Here is a 15,803-nt window from a genome sequence, read left to right on the forward strand (position 1 = left end):
TGTTAAATTTCCATGTTTCACTCACACGGTACGCTTTATGACCTGTGTAATAACAGTCTTATGTAGCGTTATATTTGCGGTTACGGGTACAACCGTTTTATAAATATTTTAAGCAGCGCAAAGTATGCTTTATTTCCTGTAAGTCTTCTTGATCTTATACCGCCATCTTTTTTATTTCTTCATTGATTACAGACCCAAGGTAACTGAAATTATCAACAAATTCAAAAGTATAATTACTGACAACACACATATGCTGGTGGTGTGCGGGTATCTTTCACCTTAATGCCATTATTTTAGATTTTCCCTCATTCACATTGAGGCACACATGCCGAGGTTAAACGCCAGGCTGAATAACTTGATTTTTCTTTTGCATGATAACCTATTATCTTTTTGAATTCTCTTGGTATTCTTTGGCCCCTTGACCACTTACTGGTGATTACCTCTTCCCACAGATTGTCTACATTGATTCTTAAGAACTCCTGTAAGTTTCCAGTTTTCATTGAAAAGTTCCGCTGGCAGACCATCTATCCCAGGTGAATTTTTTATGCTCTCTAATACATCCGTAATGTAATGTTTATCAAGTAACACATCTTGATTACTTTCAACATTTTCGATTACTTCATTCTCCTCTTCTATTTCTACTTGTCGATTGTTCAGAAGTTTGTAAAAATATTTTTTTCATTAATCTTACACTAGTGCACCAAGTATCAACCCTTACTTCTTATTAACCACTGTACTTCGGTTCAAATATCCCCTTAGATATAACATTACTTGTAATTTAATGCCACCTTGATACGATTATTTCTGTCTCCTCGGTAACGTCAGAGTTTGATTTTGAACATAGTTATCCATATTTTGTTTGTATGAAGTTTTTGATACATCATGATCCCTTGCCTGCAATTTTTCTTATCCCTCCCGATCTGCATCTGCTTTAACTCCATGATAACCAGATAGTGTTCGGAATTTATATCTATCCTCCTATATGATTTAACATTGTTCCAACGGTACATAATAGGTATATATTACTACCCTTATTTCACAAAATATGTTCTCTACTTGAAAAAAAAAATATATATTTCCTTTTATCTCCTTAAGTTAAAAATAAAATCCTTTCATTGTTTATATGTATCCATTTTAATATTAATAACAATGTGAGGTCATAAATTATTTGAAATAAACAAAAATAAATGTACTTGAGCTGTTATTTAATCAAAATTATTTGAGCAATTGATAAAATTCAAAAATAAAATGTGAAAAATCAAGAATATTAAGTGGCTCTTCTAGATATTCAATTTTATCAAAAACATTGCTGAAACAACTTATACCTGACTTTTTGTTTTTGAGCTCTAAAGTGGCCTATATTTTGTTATTTATCATGATATATTTTATTTTTAAACTGATACTTCAGTATGGAATTTTCACCAATTCATTACCCAATATATTGTTTAGAAAATATTCAAGAGGGCGAAAAACATGATCATTTTACTCTCTTAGATTTTTCTAGAATATTGTAGGTCAAACAGGTATTTGAAGAAAGAGACATTTCAAAAATAGTTCCTCTCAGAAATTTATTTCTTTTTGGCTCGTAGACTACTGCAGAGATCAGAGGTACTATTTGCAAAAAAGTGCATTATGACAGGATCTTTAAACACTTGTAATGGTTTTTTCTTTCTCTTTTTTCAAGAAAATAAAAAATATTAACGTGTTTTATAGAAGAATATTTATTAATTTACTAGGCAATCTCTTATGCATCCTAGCATAATATATAATATTTGGTTGGAAGGTTACCTTTATTTTGCAATAAATAAATATTTGAACAAAAAAGTAAAAAAAATGAAAAAAAAAAATTATCAGAAGTTCTTTTGTGACATGTGTAGGACATAGATGCTTATGCTTGGATATTTCTTATGTCTTCATTCTGTTATTTTTTACTGTTATATGCAAGTAAGTATCTGAATCTAAATATCCATGTTATCATTTAGTGCCAGCTTGCTCATGTAATATTTGAATATATCCCGCAAAAATTCAGTTAAGGCTGATTTCGAAGTACTTTTACAGTTGATGAGAAATCTCCTTTCGACTAAGGAGGACCTGGCGAGTGCGCTGCTGAGTATATATTTCACCTTGTCTGGTCTTATTAAGTCTTGCTGCCCACATTTTACTGAAGCTCTACTAAATTTAGCAACATCGATGGAAAGTATCCTGATGACAATCCTGCCACAATGAGAGGTCGATGTTGAAACAAATATGCTGATCTCACAGTCTTCAATGACTATCCAAGACCTGTGCAAACAAATGAAAAAAAAAACCTAGATAATACAAAATTATTGTCTTGAAAATTAATTGATTTGCCATCGTTTTATTCGAATAGATCAATTTACATTTAAAATAAGTAATATTTTATTTTTAGAGACATTTACTGAAAGAGAGAGTTATTAATAATATCTAGATGAAAACATAAACTTGAGTTGTAAGAATTAATGTTTTTAAACAAAATTGATTTTGCTAGTTTATTTTAGATTCCACTCACATATATATTGTAGCAATTACAATGTACTGTAAGAAAGAGAAGGGAAAGATATAATATTAATATATACAATTGAGCAATAATATATCAAATATATACATACACAATTACACAATTAAATAGGAAGGTTGTTCGTTGGGGCTTAAAAATGTAAAACCCAAATTTCCTGAACAATTTAGTTTGATTATTATTTTATCAAAATGTTAGAGAAATACAATAATTTAAGCTTTTAATTCATATGTTCTATATTTTGAGGGTACTGTTGATTGTTGAACCTTCTGAATATCCTATGGAAGCTCCTATAAATTCGAGTACGTTTGTTTAAGGATTCTGATATTAAATTAGGTTTTAAGGTGAATTTGAATCCCTAGTTTTTTTTTTTCACCCCATTCTGACGGCGAAAACACCAAGTATTCACTTTTTAAAGTTAATCAACAAACCTAAAGAAGAGAATCGTTTTAGAATTAATTTCTAGTAGATATCAGTAATCAATTTAATTTCATCTACCTGAAATAAAATGTCTTCCAGATAATTGCACCTCAGGGAATTCTAAGAAAATTTGTTCCTTAGGCTTGTTAGATTATCTACGCCGGAAATCTTCTACTTCACATGGAAATCATATGATTTGCATTTGTGGAAATTTTTCCCTTTAGTGCGCGTTGAATTGATATTAGTTAGTGACATTCGATTTATTGTCAGCATCCACAAAATATAATTACCGCGTTCAAATATAAATTCCAGAGTTGGGAAAATTGACAACGACCACCAAAAACATACAATATACCACTGCTAAGATTCAGCCACAAAATACTATTTAATTACAAAATGATAGAAAATTCTATTTATCCCGAAACATATAATTGAAAGCGAAATAAAATTGTATCCCATGAAAAAGAGTAATAACCAGAGAGAGAGAGAGTAATAATAATAGCCATACTCTGAATTTTCAGTTAGAAAATATTAAATCAAAGGTTTAAAATATATAATAGGATTTACAACTTCTTTTGTTTTGCGTATTCTAACTAACTTGACTAAATCTGACTGGGTAGTTTTTTTTGCTCTCAAGTCAGTAAAAAGCATTTAAGGGTTTTTTTTCTGTTGAATTTGTTATGTTGAGATTTCTTAAAATTCCAATGAAAATATCGTATCTTTAAGATGTAGTTGAATAGTGTTTTAAATAACTATAGTATCATTTAATATGAAGTACCAACATAATAATATCTTTCAATAATGTTACAGATACAAAATTCTGTGTTTCAGAAAGTTTTTAGATCTTCGGCTCCTGCAATACTATCCCCTAAACCGCCTTCTAAATTTCATTCGTCGGCACATTATTATATAAATTTGAATCATAACCTTTAAAATAAAACTACCGTCACAAAAAATTGTCCTGTGTCCAAGAAATGAGCAGTTAAGGAGTCCTTGAGAAGGTCTTTTCACCCACTTGTGGTTTCTCCAATTACGAAAATAAATCTATCTTGTTTTTACAAAAGAAAAAAATGTTTAAAATAATTTTCTAGTAGTAAACTTATGAAGTTTTAAACAATTAAAGTATTTTCGTATTTTTAGTAAAGAAAAAACAACAAAAACGATTTGTATGAACACCTTCATTGGTATTAGGACCAATTTTTGCTCCTAACATAAAATTAAATTAAATGTTTTGTTTTTTTCCTGAATCCTCGGACGCTTTTTCAGGAGTCCTCGATCATGCTTTGATTATTTTTCAACCTAGCTAAACAAAGTTTCATTGAGATCGGAGTTCCCATCTCTGTAATCCTTAGTCCCCCCTTTAGATCCTCTGGCAGTTAGGAGTCACAAACCTAATTCAACACATTTCTTAGATTTTCTGCTTTAACTGCTGATTTTTAAATTACGAAATGTTTTAGTTTATTTTACTAATCAGCATAAAATCAGTTTTGAAAACATAAAAAAGGAAAATCTGTACCACTACAACCTATGAAGGACCAGACGTTCAGGGCTTAATAAGGAAGTATTTAATTAAAGGAAGTAAGACTTAAATGTAATTAAGTTATAGTAATACACAGAATGTATATCTAACATTGCCTAATTAATTGTTGTTAAAGACTAAAAACTGAAGAAATTTAATTCACAAAAATATTTTTACTATCAGGTTATATGGCACTCTGTTAGCTGATATAGCATTCCATCAGCTGATGTAGCCCTCCGTCAACTGATATCACATTCTTATGGATCTTAATTCCCCTTTCCTCCACCCATCTCCCTAAGCCGAGATTATAAATATATATGTATAAAACAATTAATAAAACTAAAATGCATAACATCTACAATAAAGGTAACAACAAAATAAGAAAGAATAGCATCTTTGCACGTCCCTAACTTTCACAGAAAAAAAAAAGTAACACTGTAAAACTTTTATAGCACTAACGATTTTTGTGCCAGCACAGATTTTTGACAAAATGGCAATGAGAGAAAAAATTAAATAGAATATTTGTATAATGAGACAAAAAGAAACCGCTAGAAAAAAGAAAAAAACACAAAATTGTGTACAATAATTTTCTTCGTCTGTGATCAGAGATTCCTTCAGCCTTCGTAAATGCCTCTACTGTTAGAAGTTTTAATTTTTCAATATCCGTCGGTTTTCTCTTCCTTGGTTGATTCAAACTTTCAATAGTGAAGGTGTTCTGCTTTCTAATTAAGGTTACTCTAAACGATCTCTCATATCCACAACTGATTCCTATCGTTCGATGTGCCATAGTACTTATTCTAATATCCCCAGTTATGTCCCTAAGAGTGGTGTTTTGCTTCCACACTCGCAGCTTCTTTCCCTTTTGATACGCCCTATCGCCCTAACCCACAGTTTTCTCAGCGCCATGTCGGTTCTCACCATCCCCCTATCCTCTGTTATACAATTCCTGTAATCCTGTGGATCAAGTGATTGTACGGGTCTATTACCCGTGCAATTACTACCTCCAGCTCTAACACTTTTTCCAACTGATGCACCCGTAAATGATTAATAAGGATACTGTGTAAGAGTTCTACTTCGGGGTGTTGAGGTGCCATAGTATCTTCAGAGTTAAAGCTGGAAGTATTATGGTTTCCACCATCAGCGCGCTCCGGATGAAATTCCGATTCACCGTGATCTCTCCCGTTCTCTATAGTTTTCTAATCTAGGCTATGGCGTTCCAGCCGTATATAACTGGAATGAATGAATGAAAAATTATCTTTATGCTGCGACCAAGAATCATTATAGTGAACACAAATAAGAACAAAAATAGTGAACATAAATAATTGCTTATGTCTTGCATACAGCCTTGATATATAAAGCACCTCTCTAAGGTTATGAATTTATTATACATAAATTTTACATTTATGCAGGAGATTGAGATTTAAAGAGTCGAAAAAATAGCTAATGTTAAAAAAAAAAAAAAATAGGCGAATAAAGCATCTAAGAAAGCAGTTCTATAAAATGGAGCATAAATATCGATTGGTTTCTGGTGTTCAAAGAATGAATAGAAAAACGCAAGGTAAGGAACTTAGTGCTATAAAAAGGTTCCTTAGGATTAGAATAGGAAATCTTATGAAGTCATTCACAAGACGCTTTAATTTTCCTTTGAGTTCATCTGTAAGTCTTCCATAAACCAAACAACCGTAATCAAAATGAGGAAATAAGAGAGTAGTTAAGTAGCTAGCGGGGTTTTAAAGGTATAGATTAGCAGAATTTATGGAAATGTTTGGGAATAATGATAAATATTCAGGATGTTTCGGACACATGTGTTCTTCAGGATAGGAATTGATTGAAAGTGACTTTGAGGTTTTTAATAGAATAATGAAATGGAATAGTATTATTGCTGATGAAAAGTAAGGGATAATAAGGGAGGGAAGTAGGTAGGGTTTGGAGTCGATGAGGAACTTGTTTTTCTTATTCCAGTGACTAATTCTTTCATATCATATTCCAGTTTATGAGTTGCTTAGATGGGAACGGTAGGAGCGAAGCAGAGATAAATTTATAGCTAATTAGTGTACAAATGGTATCGGGCGTTATAATAAAATTGGGTAAATATATTTTAGGATAACAAAGCCTCTGTATCGATGGTTTAAAAACAAATGGCCGATGTCAATACAATATAACACTGGTTGTGATCAATCGTCTATTATCAAATTTTCGTGTCTCAAACAGTTTATTTAAAAGGTCATTTTTCAAGAAAGACCATTATTCTCCAATAATAAATATATTAAACAAACTGGATTATTTCTAGTTTTTTTTATTGATTTAAAAAGTTCTTTTATTATAGAAGATAAGAAACAATTCAACACAATGTTGGTATCTATTTTATCTATTATTAATCATAGCTACTTACTGATAATGAATATAATTTCGGTAATAGTATTTCTATCATGGATAAAGCTACACAATGTAATACTACAATTTTATTATTGAGTTATCATTTTTTTTTTACATGTAAATAATTACCTCGTTTCAAACCGAATGGTCAGTATATCGTTGACTAAAACATTTATAAATGTTTTTCCATGTCTTTTATTTGAACTGCATTGATTAATAGTCATGTATGGAGAAAATACAACCTGAAAAATATTATTAATTAAATATTATGTCTAATTAATTTCATTGAATTGTTACTAGTTGTAATATAAAATGTCTTATACCTTACAGAAAACACCATACACATCAACCCACGAAAAACGGACGCTATCACTTTCTCATACAAGAAAACTCCTAACAGAGCAACAAAACTTAACGAACACACAATACAATCCAAGAAACATCTCACATACCTTGGCATGAAACTAGAATCACACCTATCATTCACTGCACACATACAAAACAGAATACAGATCGTCAAGTCAACATCATATCAACTCAAACACCTCATCCATACACCAGGGCTATCACTCAGACTCAAATTACTCATTTACAAAGCAATATTACGACCATCACTCGTACATGGCGCACCACTACTACATTTTCTATACCCAACAACCTTAAAATCACTACAACACCAGAACAGCACACTACAGATGATATGCAAAGGAACATCTCTAGAAAGACGTAACATGACGTACATTACGTATATTACTCCATCCCCCTTCCTGTGAGGTGGCAGGGCAGGAAAGGTTCCAAAAACCATGTAAACATTACCCTATAACTCCTTTCTTCTGATGCACTCCACACTCTTTTTCGATTTCTGACTGTTTTCTTATTATTTTTTAACATTATCTTTTGTCTTTAGTAATAACTATTTTACTAACTTACTATTTTTTTTAGTAGGAACATATAGAATGGACAATTCACAATAACGAGATAAGTATTCCATCGTAACCTTAAAGTACCACAGGTAGAAAAAGCTAATACTCAACTTGATTTATGTAAACCATACGTAAAGCAACCATTAATTTCTTGTTTTTATTCTTTTTTAGAGGGATCAGGAAAAAAAAAACACCTGCGCGCGCACAAACACGGTTTATACATAAGTTCTGAGATTTTAGGAATTCAATTGATAACTTTTGTAAAACAACTTTACCTATATATCGTAAAAGTACATTTTTATCTAAACTTTGACATTACAAGTGTATATTTGTTTTATTGCATATTCCGGATGAGTATTAGTAAATTCAATGCAAGATATAAATTTTACAGAATCTTTATATTACTTAATTCTTTACCATTCCCTTTCCATTACCATGAAGCAGAGATGATGAAGTGCTATTGTTTAATAATAATTATTTATTTACCAATTGACATTTGGTTTAGTCCAAATATTTATTTTATCATTCGAACTAAAAAAAAAAAATGAAATTTACCGCTGTAAAGTGATTTCAATGATAAATTATTTTAATTCCTTTTATTGGTTAGTATGAGGCCAAATCTGTAACTTATAAAAAGTGTCCCGTTATAAATTACTGATTGAAAATGTTTTTCTTTTAACACTTGCACCCTCCAGGAACGTTAGTTAGTCGTGCTATGGCAGATTTAGTACAGAAATCCTATTATTATTTTCTTTATTTTTCATAATTTTACTGTTTTCTCTCACCTTTTTCTGTTTTTCTTTTTACCTATGTGATGGCATAGTAAGTGTTATAAACTAATTTGAAACCTCTCGACCATTTGATTTAATTATGCGATTGCTTTTTGGAAGGAAAAAGGTTTTAATATTTGTTGGTATTTCGTTGGGTAATTTGGTGGTAAACATTAAAACTTAATTAATAAACATTGTTCTACTAATACGATCATTATTCCTATTGGTACACGTTTAGTATCTAATCATTTATCTATTTAATCATTTAAATCGTGTGTTATCATCTTTTTGTCAATGATAATAATCAGAGAAGTTTGTCGGGGGGTGCGGTCAGCAAAGAACAACATAAATCAACAGAACCATATTTATTTATTTTATGCCGACGTTTCAACCTGAGTTTCAGGTCTTTATCAGGGCTATAGAACAAAAGAGATAACAACAACATTTAGAGAAACATAAAATTTAAAAGGAATAGTACACAAACAAATTTGGAATTATACAAAATATTGAATTGAATCATAAATGATAAAAAAATTGATAACCGATAATTGAATAGTAAAAAAATAAAATAAAATGATTGATAATCCTGAAATTAGATGGTAGTAGATTGAAAACACAGTGAAGGATGAAATATAATATCATGTAGGTAAGAAGATATGTATAATATAACATATGCAAGTAGTGTCTAAAAAACTGAAATAAGTAGAGAAATTTCTAAATGTTTTTGTTATCTCTTTTGTTCTATAGCCCTGATGAAGACCTGAAACTCAGCTCGAAATGTCGGCATAAAATAAATAAATATGGTTTTGTTTATTTATGTTGTTCTTTGCTGACTGCATCCCCCGACAAACTTCTCCAATCATTAATCTACGGTCAACTATCTATACCTCATTAGCATATGATATAATTGTTAAATTTCTTCATATGACTTTTGCAAATGTAAAAAAAGTTTCTATATAAGGTTGACAAAAAATATAAAGTGTTTTAATGTTTCCTCATTTAATTATATTCCTCGACACCGACAACTGGTGACCCCGATTCAAAAGAACATGAAGCATATTTTATTAGACTTAATTGGCGTTCTACGAAATAAAAAAATATTTATTTTATTATAAATATGTTTTGCTTATATATAAATTTACTTGACCATTCCTGACGACGATGTTAGTAACGTTCCCACCGCCTCCATTGATTGTGTCAATAAACTAGCAATATTTTAGCCAGGAAAGTTGGACTTGAAAATTGTCAAAAATATTGAAACTGTGGATGCCAACAGATACAATAAGTATGATATGGCGAAACAAGGCTTAGAAAAATATTTCCGTGAAAGTTCTGTCCGCCAAATTCGTAGGTTGATTAACGAATTGCGAATAGTCGATTTTAAATCATTTGTTGATAAAAATGAAAGTTTTAGCAGGTTCAGAAATCTCGGATAGTTTATGGTTAGACAAATTACTGAAATTTGTGACTAGTATTTTGGAAATCTCCGCCGGAAATGACGCCGTCGAAAAATTAGCCGAAGCAGTCAATAATTAAAATTAGTCGGAAGATGATTGTAATCTTGAAATCACATGAGTGAATTTACACAAAAATTTCTGAAATGGAAAAAGAAATTAAACAATTATGATCTCGTTCTCGATTACGGTCGCAAAGTAGGAGCTGTAAAAAGTTTAACGTAAGAGACAATTTTTGTTTATTACCATTATAAATATGTCTCTAAATTTTATCCAGAAAAATGTAAGCAGTCTTGTAAATGGAATGAAGAGGGGAATTCCCAAAGGCAGAAACAATGAAGGGCGACATTGAAGGCCAGCGCCTACAGCAGTATGGACTGACAATCAATATCAGCAAATCTGAATTTGGAAGCGAAGCAATCATTTTTCTTGGACCTGAAATTTCGGCGTCAAGAATACAAACTCATCTGGAAAAAGTTAAAGTAATAATTAATTACAAACGACCGGAGACAATTCAAGACCTCCGAGCGTTTCTCGGACTATTGAACTTTTACAGATAGCACATCAAGAACGCAGTAAAAAACCAAGCAGTATTAATCAGTTTTCTCAAGAATATTAAGAAAAATGACAAAAGTAAAGCCATGTAGACCGTCGAAGAATATCGAAGCTTGTAAAAAGGATTTAGCCAAGGTCGCATTGCTTACTTATCAGCTGGCGTTATTTTTAGATGCTTCAAATATTGCTGTTGCTGGTGCTCTACACTAGATTGCAGATTCTGATTGCAATTCTGAGTTCTTTTCCAAAAAACTCAGAGAAGCCGAGCAAAAATATAGTGCTTATGACAAATAACTTGTCTACAAATGCTTAGTATGTATTTACCTGTAAAATGTTTTAAACTTCACCTAGAAGGACGCAATTTAACAAAATATACTGATTATAAACCTATGGTTGATGCATTTAAACAAAAAAATGACAACTTCTCCTAGACAATTTAGGCAATTATAGTATGTATCTCAATTCACAACAGATCTACGGTAAATATTAGGAAAAGAGTGTGATATCAGATCAATTATCCCGAATTAAAGAAATTTCGCTAATTAATGTTGCTTAATTTTATTTGAGATAATTCTATACCTTTTAATTTGCACATAATCCTTCATGTTTCCATCATGGAGTCCTTCTTGTTTCCAATCAACCATTGCTTCCGTTGTTGTGGGTTGTTTCCGAACGTTTTTTTGTTTGTTCAAATATTAGAAAAATCCCGCATTGATCAGATGAGTTTTAATAATTTGTTCCAATTCTATCTGAACAGAAGTTATAACCTTCACCTATACGAAAATCCAAAAGATCTGGTACCTTCCTCTGTGACATGAACCAACACATGGGAGTCACTAACAATGGTATTTATGTTAAAGTGGCAAACGACAGGTTCTTCTCCCCCTAGCGATAGAGAGCCTGGAACCACACTGAATATGTTTCACATTGAGCCACCTCCAACTAAGAAGCAAGATCTTAGACTACCAATGTAGTTTTGAAAAATATCTAGTGTAATATAAAACCTTGGATTAAAATATACATCTGAAATAGTATTTTTTATTAAATAAATCAAATTGTATTCTTGTATAGTCTCATCGCTAGTAAAGAGTTAGTGATTAACATTGTTTAGCTTATCTGGAATCATATCAAAGAAATAGTTATCCTCAACTATCATACGCGGTGATTGAATATGGTGTGTAATATTCAATCACCTCATGTTTTACTTATTTCTATGTTAACAAAAAAATAACTTTAAATACAATTTTTTCTTCAATTTCTTTAGACTTGTAATTATTTATTAAATAAATCAAATTGTATCCTTGTATAGTCTCAACACTTTTTATTATATCAATAGTCTAACGTTTCGGCCATTTCGGCCACCCCTAAGGACAATCTAAATATTTAACATCTTATTATATATTCATTTGTAACATTTATAACAACAACATTATCAGTAATAATTTACCATACCATCAATATAAGTTTTCACCTCACATCAAAATTTAAAAGTTGTTTTGCAAGCTATTATGCCCAGGTCATTAATTATAAGTCAAACACACCCTATGTAAAAAGACAATCATTAGTGAGTCATATTTATTATTAATAAGCTTACCTAAGCTTATGTTTAGTTTATCTATTCTTTAAAAATTCATAAATTTTTAAACTTTTAATTTTCAATTTATCCACACTATCACTACCTTATATTCAAACTATTTATAACCTTCCACACACTCAGGTCAGCCTTGTCTTTAATTTAATTCAAATTGTATTTTGGTCTCAATTAGTATTTATTCCAATTATTAAAATTCATATTAAAATTAATTGTTAATAATAATAAAAATATTTTTCATAAATTTATTTTTGATTAAAATCTCTACATAATGTTGGTTCAAATTCCTTGTATCTGTTTTAAAATTAACTGTATAATTGATGTTTTCTGATATATAAATTGACTCAAGTATTTTTCTTTTGAACATATTGTTTTCTTTATGTCAAATTATGGTGTTATCAAAATCAAAATTATGTTGATTTTTAGCTGAATACTGTACTAATGCTGTTTTATTGGAATCCTTTTCATTATTTCTTGTATCACTTCTGTGTTGAAATATTCTATCCCCCAACATTTGCTTTGTTTCACAGCTAAAAAAGTTGGACAATTTAAACATGGAATTTTATATATCAATTCCGATTGACTTTTGATTTCAATTTTGTCCTTTAAAGTTCTATAATAATTTTTAATTTTATTGTTAGGTCTATAACATAATGAGTATTCTTCAACATCATAATATATAAATGACCTCTGGATATCGTCTGATAAACCTTTATATAATCTAATCCATAATATTTATTATTAATTGCTTTATTATTTGCTATTTTTTCCATCCTATCTTTGCAATTTTTAGGGTTTATATCCCAAATGTTATAAATTAATTTTTTGGGGTAAAAATTATCCAAAAATATTTTAAATATCATACTTTTTACTCTATTCAGCCTACTATCATCCGTTATTCTTATAGCCTTGTTAATATAATTATTAATTACAATGACCAGGGAAGAATAGCCTGCAAAACAACTTTAAAATTTTGATGTGAGGTGAAAATTCATATTCAAGGTATGTTATATTATTAGTGATAATGTTGTTGCTATAAATGTTACAAATGAATAAATAATATGCTGTTAAATACTTAGATTGTTCTTGAGGATGGCAATAATGACCGAAACGTTAGACTATTGATGTAATAAAAAGTGTAGAGACTATACAAGGATACAATTTGATTTATTTAATAAATAATTACCAGTCTCATGAAATTGAAGAAAAAGTTATATTTAAAGTTATTTTTTTTGTTAACATAGAAGTAAGTAAAACATGAAAAAAAATTAAACTTTTTTATTAATTTTCCTGAAAGAGAGAATCTGTAATTGTAATTTTTCTAAAGTTAGTGTAAATGTACTTAGCACCTCTGTGAAGTAAGCAATCGAATTATGTACCACTTATCTGTATCATATGTAGTGTTACCGGATACTCAATGATTTCTATTTTATTAATATAACAAAGCATTATTTATCAGCTCAAAGTAATACAACCATCGATGTTATATCGGATAATACAAGCGAAATTAATACTTGTATGATGGTAAAAGTAAATATTCTTAAGTATAACAAACAAAAAATTTAAATTTTAAAACCTTATTTTATCATTTTATTTTTAATAAGTATAGAAACAAAATGAGCTTTATGTAAAGTATAAAAAACATATTTTTAGAAAATTTCTATAAACTTTGAATAAATCAGATTAAATATAGGAATAGAAATCACAATTATAAAAGAGAACAAAACAAAAATCTCGGGATCGAAGCGTGAAGCGTGGTAACATTCAACTTAAAGCAATCATTACTACTAGGCCGAAAGATAATAAATAGCAGATTTAAACGAGGTAACCCATTTTTTTATTAAGATTCAGGTATAGTTGACATTAAACGCTCTTCATGTTTAATACCTTAAAAAAAAACTTTTTTCAATACTAAAAATTTTAAGCTTGAAGAAGTTTGTCGGGGGGTTGGGGTCAGCAAAGAACAACATAAATAAACAAAACCATATTTATTTATTTTTGTTTATTTATGTTGTTCTTTGCTGACCGCATCCCCCGACAAACTTCTTCAAGCATTAATCTACGGTCAACTATCTACACCTTAATACTAAAAATTTTAAGAATTAAACTTAGTGGTCATAATTACTCATTACTGTGCTAATTAGTATACTTCAAAATTAGAGTAGGGTATAATTACTCCATTAACTGAACTTTAACTCTTATTTGAACATTTTAATTTTTAATTGTTATTATGATCCATAACTTCATAAATTATATCATATAAGAAGCCTATTTTAATATGTATAATATTATGATAGATGTTAAAACAATAGCTTTTTGTGAGTCTTTTTAGAGGTACTGAATTAGTTAATATTGGCAACTTAGGTGTTTTGATAACGTATTAATTGTGATTGTTGTATGGAAATGAATAAATATTGCTAAACTATCATACAATGAATAGTAGAATAATGAAATATATATATTGAATTTATTTTTCTCAAATTATTTTTAAAATTATATAATGTATTATAGAAAATATCCTCCCAAAAAATCATTTCACATAGCTAATACAAAATCATTTATGTAATAGGAATCAAGGAATTTATCTTAAGTCTTATTAGGACTTTTAAATTCTTTGTCACTTCATTTTATATTTTTTTAGTTGATAATATTCCAACTATATAACTTTTTTTAAGTCACTAAAATTAATTTTTAAGTCACTCACAGTTCCATTCCCATACAGATAGAAATTATGGCTATTCCGTCCGAAATCGAGGTCCAATTCCATATTCACCACTGGATAAATGACTTCATAAAGAGTCTGTAAGTTTTCACATATCTCAGTAATGTTGTAATTAAAATGTTGTACCTCTCCGGAAACTTTGTACACAAAATGCATAAGAAATAAACACAAGATAAAAATCATCATCTGGTTTGACTATATATTTTTATTTTGATAAATGAACGGAAGGTTTTATCAGCTTGTTTAAACAAAACTTCGTTACGTCAGGTTTTTTAATTCACCTATTAATCTCAAGGTATTAAAGATTAATACCTAAGGATGAAATCTGTCTTCTATTTAAAAGTAGATATTGGAACCTTACAATCAATAATTGCGTTTTAGTATAAATTATTTCTGATTCAAATTATTCGTTTATATTAAATAAGGTGCGATTTCAGTCGTTTTATGTCTTGTTCGACAAATTTTCATAGTTTTAATAAATGATTTTAAGAAATTAAAAAGTACCTGTAGTGATTTAATTCTGATATATTTTAAATAATAATGTCACTATTTAAAGTACTAGTGTGAGTAAATTTTACGGCTGTAATAAAAGTATATAGGATTATCATTCAAGCAATACTAGTTCTGTTTACTTCGAAACGACATTACTCGAATTTCGAGTTGAAACTTATACTACAGGAGTGGGGTGGTAAGGAAAAAGGGTGAGAAATGTATCCTTCATGTTTGAGGTAAATGAAATATATGTCATTTTGTGTGTCAAGGGAGGTGAAGTAGTTGTGAAAATGAAGCGAATTGGTAGGAAAAGTAAAGTAGAACTTTAAGTATTATTAGAGCTGATTTCAGAAAGAAAATCGCTAATTTTCGCAAATGATAAGTTAGTCCATGCACTGATCATGTTTTCGTTGAAAGCAGTGAAAACGTTAGTAGCATACGGTCA

The 15,803-nt window shown here is 29.8% G+C and overlaps 1 protein-coding gene across 1 annotated transcript; it reads right to left on the bottom strand.

The window, feature by feature from the left end:
- Positions 1–1,277: 1,277 nt before the first annotated feature.
- LOC106686273 (uncharacterized) lies at positions 1,278–15,048 on the bottom strand. The gene is made up of 3 exons (XM_014429466.2): positions 14,849–15,048; positions 6,981–7,093; positions 1,278–2,283 (listed from the first exon to the last, which is right to left on the bottom strand). Exons 1-3 carry the CDS (start codon positions 15,020–15,022, stop codon positions 1,959–1,961), a joined length of 612 nt encoding a protein of 203 aa, XP_014284952.1. The 5' UTR covers positions 15,023–15,048; the 3' UTR covers positions 1,278–1,958.
- Between the last annotated feature and the right edge of the window lie 755 nt (positions 15,049–15,803).

This window comes from Halyomorpha halys, unplaced genomic scaffold, assembly GCF_000696795.3.
Source record: "Halyomorpha halys isolate HHAL.00 unplaced genomic scaffold, Hhal_1.1 Scaffold803.1, whole genome shotgun sequence".
Taxonomy (NCBI): Eukaryota; Metazoa; Arthropoda; class Insecta; order Hemiptera; family Pentatomidae; genus Halyomorpha; species Halyomorpha halys.